At 45.5% G+C, this 19,096-nt stretch overlaps 1 protein-coding gene across 1 annotated transcript; it reads right to left on the bottom strand.

Moving 5' to 3' along the window:
* Window positions 1-98: 98 nt before the first annotated feature.
* Window positions 99-17,896, bottom strand: LOC307228263 (paired amphipathic helix protein Sin3a-like). Its single transcript, XM_079997882.1, has 21 exons — window positions 17,758-17,896; window positions 15,715-15,932; window positions 14,410-14,592; window positions 13,656-13,762; window positions 13,258-13,573; window positions 12,746-13,000; window positions 11,949-12,101; window positions 11,556-11,711; window positions 11,268-11,354; window positions 10,517-10,635; window positions 10,092-10,302; window positions 9,666-9,782; window positions 8,618-8,856; window positions 7,797-7,980; window positions 7,002-7,602; window positions 6,295-6,464; window positions 6,017-6,190; window positions 5,678-5,770; window positions 4,977-5,071; window positions 2,220-2,424; window positions 99-1,578 (listed from the first exon to the last, which is right to left on the bottom strand). Exons 2-21 carry the CDS (start codon window positions 15,907-15,909, stop codon window positions 1,360-1,362), a joined length of 3,879 nt encoding a protein of 1,292 aa, XP_079854008.1. The 5' UTR covers window positions 15,910-15,932; window positions 17,758-17,896; the 3' UTR covers window positions 99-1,359.
* Window positions 17,897-19,096: the final 1,200 nt, after the last annotated feature.

Here is a 19,096-nt window from a genome sequence, read left to right as displayed (position 1 = left end):
CGCAAAGACTTTGCAATTGTTATCGGTGGCGTGAGACCCCGGTGACTGGAGTCGGTGAAGGTGTGTAACGAGACAGGCCTGTCCATCATCACGCAACCATTTCAGAAAGAGGGGGGGGGGGGCACGATCCAAGCAGAAAAACAAAACAAAGAAAAAAAACACAACGTACTGCTCAAACCACAGTACAGTAAAAAAAACAGACATATGCTTTTACAAACATACATTGTTGCTTGGCTACATTCACCGTTTGTAAAACTACACGGGGAGAAAGCAGACTGAGCTTGACATAGCGCTGCCTTAAATAAATGCATTAAATCGTCATCAGGAAAAAACAAACAACGTCCTGCTGAACAGAAATATAACTGAAATACGCGTGTGACAACACAAACAACGGTCTCTAATGTCCTTTGGTCAAAATTGTGGTTAAAATGTTTGCATTTCCTCATATACTTTGTTAGCAACCTCTAGCTATAAATCAGTACAAAGTTGTTGTGTTTTTTTTTGTTTTTGTTTTTTTTTTAACGTCGGCTACACATCACTTAGCATCTCTGATAAAAGCCGCCTTATGAACAAGCTATTTACAAATAGTGTTTGGGCAGTCGGAACTCGCGGTACTTGAGACCTTTTCACTGGCGTTATTGCCGAGTCACTGCCCAGGAGTTGCCAGAAATGTTGACCATATACAATATAGTGCACTGGTGCAACCGTGTCCCACGAAGAAAACATTCACAGGATGTACAATTTTACAGTTGGAAGCCAAAACAAGCCCCACGTCCTAATACAAACACATCTTCATCGAGGTAAACATCTGTACAAGACTCTGCTGCTCTGAGTGAAATACTGAGGAAAACCCTTCCGTGTTCTCCTCTGACATGCTGATCGCGGAATTATTGGTCCTCGAGAAGTTTTAAGTAAGTGAGCACCAGCACGAAAAGCAGTTTTTCTTCTTCTTCTTCTTGTATAAGTTCTGAATCACTAACAGGCGACAGGGAAGTGCTTCCCACCAGGCAACACACAGTGATGCTCTTATTGGACCACTAAGAGAGGGGGGTTTCTAGAACATCTCTAATATTACAAGCCTAACAGTCTTTGAAGGGGAGGCACCGTTTTTTTTGTTTTTTTTTTTTTTAAATCATTTCCACTATTTTTTTTTTTTTCTATTGTTTTAAATTACACTCCACGGACCAGTGAACCCGAGGAAAACTGACAATCACTCAAAGCTTGGCAATTGAGTCCAACAAAGGCCACGCGCGCGCGCGCGCACACACACACGCACACACACAAACAAAGGGAATAATCCACTTGCAGATATACATCCACGTCTGGAAGTCTTATTATATCACAGCAGAGTGTTGTGGATTACGGCGCCGCATACTTCACCCGGTACTTGTTGACGTCGAGGTAATGGAGGATCTCGGGGTTGCGCGTGGTGGTGCAGGGCAGCAGACCGTCTCTGCGTTCTCCCATCAGCCACTTGCGGTTATCGGCGGCCATTTCCCCCGTCACGTGCTCCTTGGCCCACTTGTCCAACCAGGTCTGAAACCGCCGGTGCAGGCGAGTGTTCACCTGCTGCTGAGACTGGAGCAGGAATGAAGGTCATCGTTATGGACAACACCGGTGCGACCAGTTGCAACCAACTAAGTGAATAAAGAGGCTTCAATGTTCTTTATGGAAAGATCATTATGTGTATAAATATACCAAATGTCCCTCATCAGTCACAATGGAGCGCCATAGGAATTACAACTACATGACCCCAACTGACCCCAGACCTCTGCTCTAACCCCTCTATCCCCGTGAGCTACAGCATCCTTAAAGTCAATGCTAGATTGAATTCAATTGAAGTTCAATAATGTGAATTTAATTGGTTACATATTCCCATCTACACAAGACTTTTTAACTGTTCCACAGACTGACAGCAAGTTAATGAATGTTAGCTCCAGATAGCTTGTGTGGCTCATGTAGTCACTCCTCTGCAAAGGCAGATGACGCATCAAGCACAAAGGAAGATCTCACTATAAATATTCAGGGTGCGTTCAGCGCGAGAGGAGGGATTTGAATCGCTGACTTAGCTGGTGTAACGGTCGGCGGTAATAAACTCTTCCATCACCGCGGCCCTCCACGGCCCGCGGTCGCCTCAACGACAGAGCCTCAAACAATGTCTCAGGGAAGACTCGGCAGCAAAGGCAAAGCGTACAAAGTGAACAGAATCGTGCCCCCACCTGGTGAGCCCGCGTGAGCGCCGTGTGGCGGTACATGTAGTCCTCCGACTTGCAGACGTACACCATCTTGTAGGAGTTGAGCTTGAACATGCATTCCATCTTGAGCGTGCCGCCACCGTCGCCCGGCGGCCGCTCTGACTTGCTCATCCTCTCCTGCTGCAGCTGCTCCCAGCCCCTCTGGCACTTCCAGATCCTCCTCAGGTTCCTGGTGACCGGAACAGAGCAGAGAGCCATTTGGATACAGAGCGATTTAAAACAAAGAAACAAAAAAATAAAAAAATAACCCCCAGCCCCCCAGCCCCATACATCAACAGTTACAGCACGTTTACAGGGAAAGTTCGCACAAATTTCTAGAAATGAGTCGACCAATTTCTCCTTCCTGTGTACTTCACAGAGCTGGTTTGTGTTCCGCAATGTGTTTCAGTGCAATTGGGGGGAGGGGGGAGGGGGTCGCCCACATTATACACACAGAAGTTAACGGCTTTATTTTGACACATAGAACGTATTGTAAAATTTGAGAGGACTGTCCCTTTAAACAAGTGTTTTAAAAACCCATGCACAGCAACTCACCGAATATTAGAATTAGATCGGGAGTCAAGTCATTCGTGGGGAAATGTGGATCTATAAGAGCAGCAGAGGCAGCAGGAGTAACAGTTCTGTACAGTGCACGTCCGTTCCACATCCACATTCTACCGTACTTCCAATGCAACAGGATTCTGCTCAAAATGCTAAAAATCGATCCTGATTCGATGCAGGCATTTAGAAAAAAAAATAAAATAAAAAAATAAAATAAAATAAATGCAATTATTCATTCCGCTTGAATGGAAGTTTTAAATGTGTACTTACCGCAGAGGGCACTGGGGGAGGGGGAGGGGGGAGTGGAAAGCATGAAGCATAATGTTTTGCACTCAGGTCTTCACTTAAAAGACACGGCAATGAGGCCAATTTCACAAAAAATGTGAGAAACACCTTGAAAAATTATTATTAATAATAATAATAATAATAATAATAATATCGCTGCCAGATGTGTAACCAATTCAGAATGATGTTAGGAATTTCTTTGGGGGGATATTTTGATGCGCACATACTTTCACTGACAATGTGGAGTGTTATGATCATGCAATGAAAACCAAACGTAACTGCCACAGAAACTGATTTTCTTGTTGGATCTTTGTGGATAAGGAGGGACAAGTCATTTAGTGCTGCTGACCTCTCATAGATTTGAGATGGGAAAGAAAGAACCGGAATGTGGGTGAGCCCAGAAATAAATCACAGCCAGGCAACCACCAGATTTATGCAATGGGTTGAATAAGAGGAAAAGCCCCCCCCCCCCCATCTCTATTGGGTCTTTAAATAAATTGGACTGAAATGTTTATGGTAATGGACAGCCATCTCAAACATGTTTTACAAGCACTGGCGAACCAAAGACAGATGGGCTATCGATGGGAAACACTCATCTGGGACCCAGCCGCCCTCTCCGTGCGACGCTCTGAGGTGTCGGGGAAAGAAACACGCCAACATGTCAACATACACTTCCATACACCATTTTATTTACAAGCCCCACGTTACTGTACAAGTGTTGTTGGTGATGTGCTTGACCAGGGATTTTCTAAATCTTATGAGTCTTATCTTGTTGACCTGTTGGAAAAGTTTAACCATACAAAAAAGAAAGAAAAAACAAAAAAACAAACACAAAAAATCTGCAATTGGAGTGTACTGTATTCACTTCAAATGATTACACACATAATACTGAATATATGATACACTTCAAAACAAATTGACATTCAAACATTTACATTTTTCTCAACAGTGATTTTTATATATATATATATATATATATATATATATATATATATATATATATTCACACACTGGACCTGCTATATGAATACAGCCACTAACACAGGGCGTGACCGGCAAAAAAAAAAAAAAAAAAAAAAAAAAAAATTGGGTCCCGTGTTGGCTTGAGTTCTGGAGACGGGGCCCCGAGGCTTCCAGGGGTCCCCATACAAATGACTAGCATGACTTGTAACAAAAGTGGTACCCATTTGTTTTGCTTTCCGCTTACGCACTCAAAACCTCCAGAGTTTTTGAGCTATGCAGTTGAAAATAATGAAAATAAAATCGAAATACAATACACATTCTGAAGAATCAAACCTAATGTTTCAACTACTGTGTTTCCAGCAGAAAAATCCCAAAAAGCATCATTAAGCCTACGGCATTTAAAAATGTTATATCCATAAATAAAAAACTCCTATTAAAAAGGAACCGAGTCGAAGCATAAATAAATTCCCACCCGTTTAAAAATATGGCCGTATAAAGTGCTTTCTTTGCGTGAGGCAGAGGTTAAAAAGAAAACCAACAACGGAAACGGAAGCCCTTCCAGGGTGACGGCCGACGAGCTTCTCTCCAGACGCGCCAGGAAAGGCGGGCACGGCGACAGTCTCCCCTCGGACGTAGAGATAATCTTGTAAAAAAAAAAAAAAAAAAACACCTTTCCAGACAGACCCCTTGCCAACGTGGGCGTCTGTCCAGCGGGATAAGGCAGAACTCTCTGGGCACAGGAGATGTGTGATTACGGAGGGCCCCCTAACGCGGGCTTGTGCAAAAGTGCCGTCGTGTCTAGCTCGGAAAGTGAGCGGTTGTTTGGCAGCTGGTTTCGGCTCGTCGACAGCGGAATGGCTGGCTGTGTCGACTAAAACCTTACGGCAGACGCATAGGGAGGCGGAGACAAGAGGGACGCGGCCGGAGCCTCACCTGGGCAGGAACACAGGCTTCTGGGCCAGGTGCTCACGCAGCTCTGGGGACGCCGAGTTCGAGTTCAGGTACCGGCCCACGTAGTCTGACCACCGCTATGGGGAAGACCAAGCAGTGTGTCAGACATATGGAAGTAAAACATGATAAAGTAGATCTTAAACCTAAAGTGCAGTATTCGGTAACCCTGAGGTTTTAAATGCAACTTGAATATTCTTTAATAAGATTCTCTTAAGTTTTTATAAATGTGTAACAAGTTGCAACATGCTCCAATGTCTTTGATGGTGGGTAGAGTTTTAATTCATTTCAACCTGTATGGTTGACTCGGGATTGGCCTTTGCTGCTACCTGCTGGCTTAACTGTGCATTGCGCAAGGAGGCGGCGTTCCATTTTTAAAACTGCTGTTGCTGCAAAGACTACATTACAATTTATTGATGTCAGAGTTTTTGAGCAGAGACATGCCAATACTTTGACATTAAAGTAGAAATAATAAATTGAATGCCAAAATTGTGAAGTTAGTGAAATAAATCACAATATATTGTGCTTTGCTGAAGATTGAAAAAACACCTCGGACTTCTGGGACAGAATAATGCAAGGTAATGCTCTTCTGAAACATTTGGACCATGATCAGGGTCGGTGCTGTTGGAGCAGTCAATGGATGGAAAGTATTTCTGCAGTATTACAAAAGTAGGAGGACGTCTCACCTCTGCCTCGGCCGGCTCATCTGAGTTCTCCTCTTCTGTGTCCAGCAGCTCCATCGCCAGAGAAACACTTCCTCTGCTCTTCACAAACATCAGCTGCAACACACACACACACACACACACACACACACACACACACACACACACACACACACACACACACACACACACACACACACACACACACACACACACACACACACACACACACACACACGATGAATAAGAAAGCAATGAAAGCAACAGAGCCCAACCCTGAGTGAGGGTGCATAGTTTCCAGAAGTAGGACGCACCCCCCCTCTGCTTTTCACCGCACAGTTTGTACTGATATGTATTTGGTACCTTGAAGCAGTTCTCGTCGGACATCAGCTGCTCTGCCTTGCGCTGGTAGCCTCCCTCTGCCGTGGCCCTGGAGGTCTGGGTAGACGGCGTGCCCCCTGTGGCTTTGTTGCCGCTTTCCCGCAGGTACAAATCAGTCACACGCACGCACAGTTCATCACTCACAATGTGCTGGAGCTGTGAATCAAACCAAATGGCCATTTAACAACAACAAAAAAATCCTCCTTAGGTCATATGCATTTAGAACTGCACTCCTAACATAAACCCTTCAGAGCACCGACCTGCCGCACGATGCTCTGGATCAGCTTGTCCATGGTGAAGGCGATGTAGGCGTGGATGGTGAACATTTCCCTCAGGGAATCCTCGTACTGAGCGGGCTCCATGTTGCCGTCCAGAAGGTTCCGCACCATTTCCAGGAAGGCAGAGTAGTAGTCCTCCACGTCGACGTCCACTGGGAGAGATAGAGAGAACGACAGTCAGTCATGTGAGTGAGTGAGTGTACGATTATTGCCATTGTGTGATCAATAACCTTAATTCGCACAGTGACAGAGGGGTCATGTTCGGTGACCAAGGCTGATGATTTTAGTAAATTTAACGCAACTTTAAAACCCGGAAATCCAAGCAAATCAATTATGAAAGAAAAATGAGGCCAAAACTAGAAAGCATCGATAAGAACTGATGAACAGATAAAGCCACATTTACAATTCTTTTCTATGGATAGTTTGAAACATGGAGAGCTAAGACCCTCTACTGTGTGGAGTGGGGATTTGGGCGAGTTCCCACACTACGACCGCAACGGAACCGACTGTTGCCAAGCAACGGAAAAGCTTGTGTTACTGGAACTCATCTCAAAAATAACAAATTAAGTTATGTAAATATGTGTATAATAATGACATTATGGATGTTAACGGTGGGTGACTATATTCACCATCAATAAACCTATTTCTATATTAATGAGATGACCTGGTCTTCCTGGTTCTGCACTTACTGGGCTCTCTCATCCTCAGCTGGATCGCTGGGTTCTCGTTCTTCTCCCGTTTCAGGTCCAGGACTTCCCTCTCCCACTCGCGCTCGCGAGCATACTCCTCAATCTGCTTCTCGGCCTGGCCGTAGATCCTCAGCAGCCGCGTGCAGAGGATCTGGTGCAGGCGCAGGAGGATGTACCAGTTGTTGTTGGCGTAGAACAGGTTGTAGGCGTCGTCCTGGGCCCTCAGCTTCTGGGCACCCGTGCCACTGAACAGCAGCTTGGACTTGGTGGTGCTGCTGCTGCCGCCACCGGCGCTCGGCAGCCCGTTGGGCTTCTTGTCTCCGTCTCGGTCAGTCTCGGCCTCCTCTTCCTCCTCATCGCAGTCGTCTTCCTCCACGTCGGACAGCTCCCCTCGCCGCGTGAACAGCATGTCGGGGATGAAGTGGTGGATGATCTGCTTGATCTTGTACTTGTCGTCCTTCTGGATGCCCACCTGCCGCTTGACGTGGTGGATGATCAGGGCGGCGGCGTCCTCCAGGATCTGGCTCTCGTCGTATGGCAGGGTCACGTGCGGGCCGCTGGGCGGGGGCCCCATGGCGTCTTCTGCCGCACGCTCCTGGCGCTGCAGGACAGAGCGGAGCATAAGACATTTACTATGAGGAGGATGTTGAGAGACCAACATGGAAGAAGTTATCAATAAAATCAATTTAACACAGTGAAGGATAACACTCAAGTACATTTTAAGGTGTTGCATACGACGTGACATTTGCTTTTCCAATATATCCATTAATCTTCAAGTAAGGTATTTGTTCTTACCTCATCATACAGCATCTCAATTTCATTAAGCAACGTTTTTGAGCGAAACACTTTCGTGTCGTTCTGCTTGAAGTTGACACCCTGGTGGTCCAGAGACTTTAGGTAATATTTCTCGTTCTGCTCCCTCCAGATCTTGTTGAAACCTCTCTGGGCTTCTCTCCACTCCTCCTCCTTCATCTTTAATCTAAACAGGGGAGGATAAAAAGTTCAAAATATGCCCACGGCAGCAGGGATCTCTTCAGTCACTCTTTGCCAAGCACCATTTAACAAGGGCTTGAGAATATGTTTGTCGTTTTTCCAGGTACTCGCTGCTGCAGGACAGTAATTAACAGAGATTACAGAACAGAGGGCCGGGCCAGCTCTTCCCATAGGTGAGATAGATGACTCTCTCCCAGATCTCCCCCTCTCCATGCACTATGCGCAGAAAATAATCTTAATGAGTTTACGAGTCGTGCTCCGTTCCCTGCCCCGACACTGATTTTAGTTGTTTTATTTGGAGGAACAGTGCACGGCTCTCCGCCATCGAGGCGGATGACAACTCCGCTGTGTTTGTATCTGTGTCCAGACGCGGGCAATTCACACACATAAAAAAATATATTTATGATTCACCTTATTTATAATTCCTCATTGAAATGTTATCCCTGTGCAAGCTTCTATCTGTTTTATCCTGTTATTGTTAAGAACGCTCACTGAAAAAAAAAACAAATAACAAAAAAAGGACTGCTCGACTAGAAGAATCTCAGTGGACTGACTGGTTTCTGACCGATGATCCAACTCGCTGCTTGACTTTCTGGGGGCAGCTGTAGTAACAACAGACTGACCTCTTGAGGACGATGGGGACGCAGACGGCGGGGTTCTTCTTGAGCCCGTCGATGATGTCCTGGGCCTTGTCGCCATATATCCTCTGGACAGCCTTGCGGTGGATTACCTCGGAGCAGCCGCCCATCGTGTTGTCCAGCCGGAAGCGCAGCTGCTCCTCCGCAGACATGCGCGACAGCCTCCGCTGCACGGCCTCCAGTGCCCGTATCGTGGCAAGGTTGGTTTCCAAGACGACGTCCAGCTACGGGCAGAGTTCCAACATCGTTATGCGGTTATACTGTATGTTGGTAGAATATATTGGTATGCTTCTTATACTAGTTTTCACCAACTGAAAATTGGATCGGTCAATAAAGGTATAGTCATAATTGCCTATTTTGGTTTTATTGTAGTAATTAGGAGTGGGCAATAAAACTATTGATAATTTTTACGATAAAATATTCCACTATAACGATGATATATTTATGAGATTTTTTTAATTTTTTTATATACGTTTTTTTGAGTCCGCTTTCCTCTACCTACAAAGAAACGACACGAACAGCCAATGGTCTGTCCAGTGTTGGGGTCCAGGTGCGTTGGGGTTTCCTCAGCTCTCTCCCCGGCCGTGGCGCTCTCCAGCCAGGCAACTTACAGCGCCCCCCCCGGAGCTGACGCGGCGGCTCTTCCTCAGATTATTTATCTTTTTTATTTGTTCACATACTAATTATGTTTTTTATTCCATATTTAACGTAAAGCCATGAGAATACACTTAAAACTCTAAATTGAGCATTAATATTATAAAATATATATTATGATAATTATCTATGTGAATCAATATAAAAAAAACGTATCATGAGAACTGGGTATTGTGTGATAATTTTGGCCATATCATCCAGCCCTAGGATGTGTCATTGTATAAAACCACCACTTTTATATTGTTCTGCTACCTTGGCCAGGACTTCCTTGAAAAAGATAAGACTCCATGAACTTTGCTGGTAAAATAAAGTATAATATTTAACTTGAAATGAGCACACGGTGGAGAGTTGTGGACTGGGTTCTAGCTGTCAACCTCACCTCAAAGCGCTCGTCCTCACATCTATAAATGTGCTCTTCATACTGAGTCTTCTTGGAGCTGACGAATGTGGAATCCTCTGACCAGGACGGGAAGGACACCCACGTGTCGTTCAAAACCTGACAAGGACAATTATATAGTTGGAATCAATCAAATAATAGTAATAATAGTTATATGCATTAGCTGGTAATATCTGCTGCAAGCAATCAAAACCTCAAGGAAACTTAAAAATATATTGAGGAAAGAGCTTCCGGAATTTCTAAGAAAGAAATTGATGAAGTTAGTAAGCAAATGGATTGTTCTGAATGAAGAATTGCATTTAAGAACATTCTTCTTAAGACTTTTGTCTTAAGAAGAATGCCTGCCTGCCCCCCCCCAGCCCAACTACATAGACCAGCTTAATATTCCATCTAGAACAACCGACTCACCTCTTTGCAGAGCTGTGTTCGCCCGGTGCACTTCGGCTGCTGGTAACTCTTTGGCAGGGCTCGGTAGCTAGAGCCCAGTCTCTTACAGGAAGCGTAGTCGATTTCCATGGCGATGCCCTCGGTGGCGCGCTCCTTGGGGAAACTCTCCACGTGGCTGGACTCTCGGTAGCCCAGAAAGTTCTTGAACCATGTGAAAAGCTCTGGGAATTTTCTGTCAATCACACCCCAAATTATACATGAGATTCACATTTAAAGGACCTGTAGGCACATTTGATAGGGAAACAGTTGGAAATAAATCCCATAATGTGATGTCTCAAATTCCATGGCACCAATCACAAAAGGTAAATTGATCACAGATCAATAGACTCCACCATAAAAAACAGGCTCTGTCCAAGGTTCTACAGACGGGGTCTTTAAGACCTTACCCCAGAAACGGGATGACCAGCTGCACCAGCTCGGCGCGTGAAATCACTTCCTCGTTGAAGATCAGCAGACAGCGCAGGAAGTTGTCGTACGCCTCGGAGCTCTGCAGAGCCTTCTTCACCTGAAACACAAAGATCCTCATTAGACTTTAAGAACTAAAGAATATTATTCTGGAAATAATGTGGCCACTGTAAAAAAAAAAAATAATAATAATAATAATAATAGGACAAAAGAAAATGTCTTCTCTATGTTTCATATAATGTCATTATTTCACAAAAAAATAATTGTATTGAAAGAACAAAAAGCTATAACACTTATAATAGCACTAATAATAATAATAATCATCATATCAATGGTAACAATACCAGGGTTAATTCTGGAATTACAAAATAAATTTCAGGGACATTTAAGTACCTTAAGTACAAATCAATTTTCAATGTAATCATTAATTAAAATATAATCCTAATTTCATTGTCATCTTTTATCACCAAAAAAATCTATTCATTTCAGGATTAATATCAATTCTAAGTGTTTGCTTTCTATTCTGATTCTGGACAAAGTGTATTTACGTTTGAATAATAAAACCAGGGGGAATATCATAGGTTTTCAATGATCATGTCTTTCCCTAGTACTTTTCAGGCACTTTAGCATAAAAGGGGCGATTTTCAAGGTATTTCAGTACCTACATTTCTGAGGACAAATTCAAGCACTTGAAGTGCCTCAAGGACTTGGTACAAAGCCTGCAACACTAACCTTTTCAAAGAACAGAGTTTCGGTGCCGGTGCTGTGCTTGCTGGCTTCAGCCACGGCGTGGTCCTTCCCCAACATCTTAGGTTTCTTCTGCAAGGGCGACGACGAAACGAAGTTCAAGTTTTCCATTCAATATATTTGCCATGTTGATTTGGGAATTAAGTGGTTCGATACAAATGTCCAGTGTTATGCAGTTATGCAGCCCGAAAAAATGTATTACAGAGCATCACTTTAATATATGAATATTCGGTTAGAACTGTGTCATAGCGAGGTCATCTTAAAATGCCACACCTTGACAGGGGGCGAAGCGCCCACTGCAGAGGGTCTCCTGAGGGGCAGGCCGTTCTGGTTGAGCCGCTGCTTGTTGTTCAGCAGGGGTCTCTTCACCGTGCCGCCGTGGTCGTTTCGCACCGACTCGGCCCGGTCCGCCGTGGTCTTGCTCAGCAGCTGAGGGGAAAGGGTCACACTGTCACATCTACCGCGCAACTGGGGAGGTAGACGTGCAATTTTGGTGCTCATACATATATGAGTCCAATCTTAAACTGCAATCGTTTAAGATGCCATGCCAACGCAGCAAACTTTAAAACATGATATAGTTCCATGTGGTTCCTGGTTTGGGATTGTGAGTCTGTGATATAGAACTGATAGTGTAAAAATACACGACAGCTCTCGCCGGACACTTACGACCGAGCTGTTTGCGTCTGGCAAGAATTGTCCAAACTCCGAGAGCAGGTCTTCCTGGTTCTTGAAGAGCCGTGCCACCTGAGCATAGACCTCCTGCTCCGTCAGGTTTGGGGTGTAGTTGCCCCCCGCCTCCTTAGCGTTCCGCTGCTCCTTCTGAAAAGCGGGGAGGTAAAAGTCAGAGTGCCACTTTGATTTTACACAAAGCAACAGCAAGCATGAAACCATATCATTGCAGTTGGCGACTGCAAAGAATTTTCAAATAGACTGAGGCCATTTTTTAAAGAGTACAGAGCACTCACTTTTGGGTATTTTGCGATACACATTTTTAATGATACTGCAATTTTCAGTCACCATAAGGGTGAGATCACTGCTTTTTAACACCCTCTAGGGCAGTTACACCGACTAGGCCTAAGCATAGACCAAATCAGACTTTTAATCTGGCCTAACTGAACTGCTTTCTCAGTTATGGTTTAAAAGTCCTGGTCTTGGGTTAAAAAAAAAAAAATCTTATTTGCAGAAGGAAGATTAGAGCTAATTTAGGTCTAAGTGAAGGCTTGAATTTAACCTGGCCAGAGGCAGGTTTATCTTTGGATTTATGGATGTAGCACCAAGACCAGAGAGAAGGAGCTGACAAGTCCTTCATTACCATAGTCTAGGACTAGGAAAAATCATCCCTATGTCTATTATAGTAATTGCTTTATTCAGTGTATTTTTACAAGTATGATGCAAAAGCACAGCTTCTGCTCTGGTGCTCCGAAAAAGAGACTCTGGAGAAACCCTCTGATCACTTCTCTCACCTGGTAAGTATGGAGGATCTCCAGGAAGGCCTTGTAGATGTCTGGCTGGCCCTGGAAGCGGTTCTTGATCTTGTTGACATAGTTGATGGCGTGGTTGAACTCCACGGGCTGGTTGTTCTGCAGCGCAGGCCCCCCGGTGGGCACGTTGCTGACCGGAGTGTGGGACTGGGCTGAGGGGGAGCGGGGGGAGGCGTATGATGGGATAGATGGGTTGGGCTGGCTGGTTGGGGTCAGGGCTGGGGACTGGATCGGCTGCTGGGGAAATAGGAGAAACTGAGGGATATATATTAAAAAATAAAAATAAAAATGGTAGGCTAGAACCTTTTTTGAGCTGTTAATTGACAACACCAGACTGCTCCACTAATCAATCCTAGTCATAATATTAACATTTCTTTACAAATGAGATCAAAAGGGAAAAACAGGGCGGAGTTCCAACTGCCACATTTGCACACAAACATCAGGATTGTTTCAGTTATTCCAATATTGATTTAGTTGCTCTGACTAGCGGGTACCTTGCTGGTTTTGGCTGGTGTGAGCTGGGGCGGTACCGCTGGGGGGGTGTTGGTGTGCGGGGTGGCCTGCTGCAGATTCTGGTGCGGGTGGTGGACGACCGGCTGGCTAGGCGCACCGCTCACTGGGATGTTCTGGACGGAGATGCCGTGGGGGGTGATGTAGTGGATCTGTCCCGGCGTGGTCACGTTAACCAAATCGTTGGTCTGCACCTCGATCTTGTAGCCCGGCGGCAGGAAGGTGTTGAAGCCCATAATGAGGTCTGGGTGGCCCTTGAAGAGCTGGGAAACGCGGCTGATCACTCCGGGGGTGTCGATGCTGTGGAGGGAGAAGGACTTAGTCCCAGTTCAGCACCAGGAGCGGACTGTAGCTAGAGCGAGGCTCTGAAGTGCACACCCACCTCTGGGACTTGAACTCCTTCATGATGTCAAGGAAGTCGTTATAAACTTGAGGCTGGTTCCCAAACTGCAGCTTCACTTGGTCCAGGTAGGACAATGCATCCTCAACCTACAATACAAACTTTAGTTCAACTTCTAAACGAGAATAAAAAAATGTTGTGCAGAGTGCATCTGGCTTTAAAAAAAAAACAAAAAAAAAAACAAAAAAAAAAAACAACACAAGAAAAACTAAATTAAGGTTGCACAAAAGGGACAGAAATGAGCAGGATACTTTTGAAACAAGATCATTTTAGTGTTGCAACTTTGCGAATATTGACCAAATACAGAAAGCTTTATAAACCTTTAACGATAGGGCCATGAAAAGCTCCTCCCTTCCCCTCTTAGACCGAAATGCTGCGTTCTGCTGCACTTTAATCTGAAGTTTTAACATAAACATTGCAAATTTCACACCAGCAGTATTCTGTTTGAGCAGCTTTGGGCATGTCATTTATAGCTTTGGATGCTGAGGCACTCAACGTATTTTTTGCCCAGAAACCCCCCCACCCCCACCCCCGGAACACAAAATGACAGAATGTAGACTAGTAGTAGTGGTGGCGATGACATAAACACAGAATCCTGCTCTTCCCTCCACTTCTACATACTCTAGTAAAAAGAAAAGAAAAAAAAGAAAGTCAAACTGAATAATAGCGATTTCCCCACTACACCTCACACAAGAGAGACACAAATACGTGAACACAGAGATGCGTGGAAAGACACCTTCAGTCGCTGGAACTGCTGCTGCCCTTGGGTGGAGGGCGGGTGGATGTGACCTTGGACCACCGTGGGCCCCTGGGACTGCACCGCTGTGTTGTGGGTGTGGGGCCCGATGTGAGGCGCCGAGCTGTTGTTGTGGCCGTGCCCGTGCCCGTGTCCCCCCGAGCTCTGCGGCATGGTGGGCACCTGCAGGACAACGGGAGAAGAAGCAAAATCTTAACGACGGTGCTCGCTCAATACTGGTTCAACGTGCACACGCACACAAAATCCAAGTGCACGATCGCTTTAGGACGATAATGCGCCATGGGTCTATGCAACCGAATATACGCAAGTTTACATTGACTATGATCTCCCGGTTTATTAACTTACTATGGGTTGTAATTACTTGGTTATGAATCAGATCAGCTGAACATTAAAGACACAGAACTGTATTCCACCAAATCAGAGACACGGCATGAATGTTAAACCAGTGACGTACGAATAGTTTATATTTTGCATAAAACAGGTTTAGAATTAAGTTTGTGTGATTGCGGAGCATTGTAGACTCTGTCACCCATCACACAAACTCCACTTCTTTCACATAAAGAGTTTCTTTTGTCGTCGTATTGGTGTTTTGGTGTTCTCGTCTTGTGTATTTTTTTGTTTGACATTCAATTTCCTGGTTTAGACCAATCAGCTTTTGCTTTGACGTTGGTTTAGTCTTCACACGTTGTAACCACTTTGCACTTTCCTGACAAACCACAGGAAAATATTCCTCTGGGCCCCAGGTGACATTCCCACAGTTCAGAAGTAGGTCGTCAGTAAAATCACTTTTCATTTCAAAGTTGTTGTTGACAATGCGGCGAGTGGGGCTGATACGCCACATCAAAGCCTGGTCGCATTACCGTTCCGATTCCACAGACATCGGACATTTCTCATACATTTTGGAAATGGAATCTTGAAAAAAAACAAAAAAAAAAAACACGTGTCATACTCCCGGGTACAGTTTGTGCAATGTCAAAAGTGCAATGAATGTTGAAAGTTGAATCTGAAACAACTGTTTCGGATGAAACTCATTTTTAGTTTCTTGGTTTTTAAGTCTTTCCACTGCTCTTCTATGTATGTCTGGTTGTTCAATTTTTTATTTGGTCACATGATAATCTGATTGGCTGATTAAGTTTGCAGAGCACAACAAATAATGACGCCAACACTGCAGCCCCATGCTATGTTTACATTGAGCATTATTATATCTCCATGGCGACAACACCCCGACCCCCGGACAATTTGTAGCCCTAGTTGGTGTCAGGAAAGCAGGGACTGGCTTCTCACCTGGTAACCCTGTGGGATTGAATACTGGATGCCAGTGGATGGTTGCATTTTGTCTGCGGCTGCCTCCGGCGCGGCGGAGGACGGGGTTAGGACACGGTGCTGGAAGTTCTCTGCAGCACCGGGAACCGGGATGCGCCTTGACTGCTGCTGCTGGGATGAAAACACGGCTTCCTGGTCCTCCAAACTCCTCTTCATTGTATCCTCATACTCACAACGGGCTATGGTGGGAGAAACACAGACGGAAAGGCGAAAATCCAAATGCATCGTAGTAGAGGGTACAGGAATGGATCTGACCCATGTACATTTTTATAATATACGATACTATGAGTCTTGTGGCCAACCGGTATGTTTGACCCGGGTTGGGAATTAGATTCCGGGGTCAACTGTGTTTGACATTTCCTTTACATAGAACAACACCATCACAAGAACCCTGCGTACAGTTGTGCTGTTTGTTGTCCTGAGCGGAAAATCCCCCAAAACATGGCGACGTTGCATGACTGTTTGCACATTTTTACTACTGCCTTTTAAACAACTTTGATGGAAATTATTGTATTTTTATTCAATGTCCCAATGAGACACAGACTTTGCATTAATAAAAAGCAGTCTAATAAAAAAACGTACAAAATGCAGGAACAGTGTGCTTCCACAAAAATGTAGATATTTAAAAGAGAGGAAAATCCTACAGAAATTCTATTCTGTGGGATGATGGAACTTGATAAACGAGCACATGTCACCGCATTCTCAATGTTCCCTCCAGGGATTCATACATTACTATCTTATCTCTTCAGATGCGCTCCTGTCGCCACAGTTTGTTTAGGAAAAGCTTCCATTTACGGGGATCACGACTCATGAATTACAGACACATTAGAAACGTGCACAGCCCGATATGGGAAGGTTTTATCTCTTGGATATGACTTAATCGAAACTTCCATACTATAGTTAGGGAGATCACCGTGAAACTATGGTCAGAACGGACCTTCATGTACATCCTCTAATGGTGCTGATGTCTTGTAAACGAAATAACTGAAATTTAACTATTAATGGTTTTAGCCGGGGACTCCCTGGAACCTCCTGAGGGGTGTCCGCGGACCCCCGTTGAGACCGCTGCCTTACACAGCGCTGCGTCGGTTCACGCGAAGGAGCCCACACTAGCAGCTGACAGTAGCATTTAGCAACAGTTAGCATGTAGCCGCTAGCAGGAGGGCAGGCACCGTGTGGCCGCAGCCTCCTCCCCTCCCCCTCCTCCAGGCTGGGAACTCAGCTTAAATGCCTCCAATTCGCTCCAGCTTCAGCTGGTTGCTCTGCCCGGTTGTCCCACCGAAAAAAGACGAAGCGACCCCCCCTCGCCGATCGCAAACATTAGTAATCGCCGACTCAAGCGTCCAATCTTACACTCCGGCGGCTGAATGAGACGGCAGCCAGCGCGCTTTTGAAGCCGGCAGAGCGACCCGAGAGCGCCGTCCTAGTCACAATATCCATCGCTGGGGTTTTGTGTGGCTGCCTTAGCGGGAGGAGTTGTGCCGAGAGCGGCTGGAGGAGCGGTTCGGTTAACATGCAACCGCGTAACATTTGATTTAAACGAGTCTGTCCGCTATCCAAGTAGAAATGTCAAAGGGAAGGTTGTGCTTTCGACTCGCTGTCTGGGGGTGGGCAGCCGAACGCGGGCAACTCAAACTACAAGGCGGGGAGCCGTGTCAAGGGGCTCAGATGCGCGTTAGCGCGCTAGGCTAACGGCGATCGCCGCTGTTAGCCGGTTAGCATCAGATGGGAGGACTAGCTTCCTAGTTCGAAGTTCCCAGCATTAGGGGCTCATCCAGCCACTACCCACATTATTGGTTATTTCGCCGAGAGACAAAGACAGTGGTAAATAGCGCATCGGGGCAGCAACGTGGCCAGCGTTAGCGCGGCAAGGTTACGTGTAGCAGCCGAAAGGCTATTTTAGCACAACAACCAACCCCCACCATCATCATCATCATCATCATCATCATCGCTGGCTATCTTTAGCTAGGCTACGCTAACGCCAGCTAGCGCTCGTTAACTTACCTCGCAGAACTGCGACCAGCGGCGACTTGTCGCAGCGGACTGCCTCGGACGGAGCACCCTTCACTCGCTCGACCGCGGTTAAAAAAAAAAAAAAGTTTAATTTGTTGCGGCGAAGAGCGACAGAAGTGTCAGCAGTAGCTCGTCCATCCAGCCGAGGCGCTAACAACACTCTGCGGCGCTGTTCCTCCTAGGGGCGTGGCTCTGGATGGGGGCGGGGCCGGCCTCCTCCCAGCCGCACGCCGATTGGTCGCCTCTCCGGGCATGAAAACAACGCGCCGTACGGCGGCGCTCGGCCGGATCTCCGCGCGAACCGCCGCTGCTCGGGTGTGCTCGGGCGTTTCCGGCCGCGGACGGAGGCTGCGCCGATGCGCGTGGGAGGCCGCGGGCCGTGTTTCCGGGTTGTGAGGCACGTCTGTTGCGACAGGGTTCACCGGATGCGCCGTGACCCGGATGCGCCGTCTCCCGGAAGTGCGTCACGGAGAGGGGGCGTGGCCTGCAGCCCATAGCAACCCGGAGCGAGGTAATAACGTGATGTCTGTTATAACAACCTGTGCCTGTTATAACAACATGGTGCCTGTTATAAGAATATGATGTCTGTTGTCGCAACACTATGTCTGTTACTACAACATGATGTCTTTTATGACAACATGGTGTCTGTTATAACAACCTGTGCCTGTTATAACAACATGGTGCCTGTTATAAGAATATGATGTCTGTTATCGCAACACTATGTCTGTTACTACAACATGATGTCTTTTATGACAACATGGTGTCTGTTATAACAACCTGTGCCTGTTATAACAACATGGTGCCTGTTATAAGAATATGATGTCTGTTGTCGCAACACTATGTCTGTTACTACAACATGATGTCTTTTATGACAACATGGTGTCTGTTATAACAACCTGTGCCTGTTATAACAACATGGTGCCTGTTATAAGAATATGATGTCTGTTGTCGCAACACTATGTCTGTTACTACAACATGATGTCTTTTATGACAACATGGTGTCTGTTATAACAACATGATGTCTCTATAACAACATGGTGTCTGTTATAAAATCATGGTGTCTGTTATAACAACATTACATTTCACTGCATATATGTATGAAAGTATGTATATGTATGTGACAAATAAAAAATCTTGAATCTTGAATCTTGAATGGTGTCTCTTATAACAACATGGTGTCTGTTATAAAATCATGGTGTCTGTTATAACAACATGATGTATGTTATAACAACATGGTGTCTCTATAACAACATGGTGTCTGTTATAAAATCATGGTGTCTGTTATAACAACATGATGTATGTTATAACAACATGGTGTCTCTATAACATC

Source organism: Zeus faber, assembly GCF_960531495.2.
Source record: "Zeus faber genome assembly, chromosome: 3".
Lineage (NCBI taxonomy): Eukaryota > Metazoa > Chordata > Actinopteri > Zeiformes > Zeidae > Zeus > Zeus faber.
The sequence above is the reverse complement of the archived record's forward strand: the minus strand, read 5'-3'. Positions and strand labels throughout refer to the sequence as shown.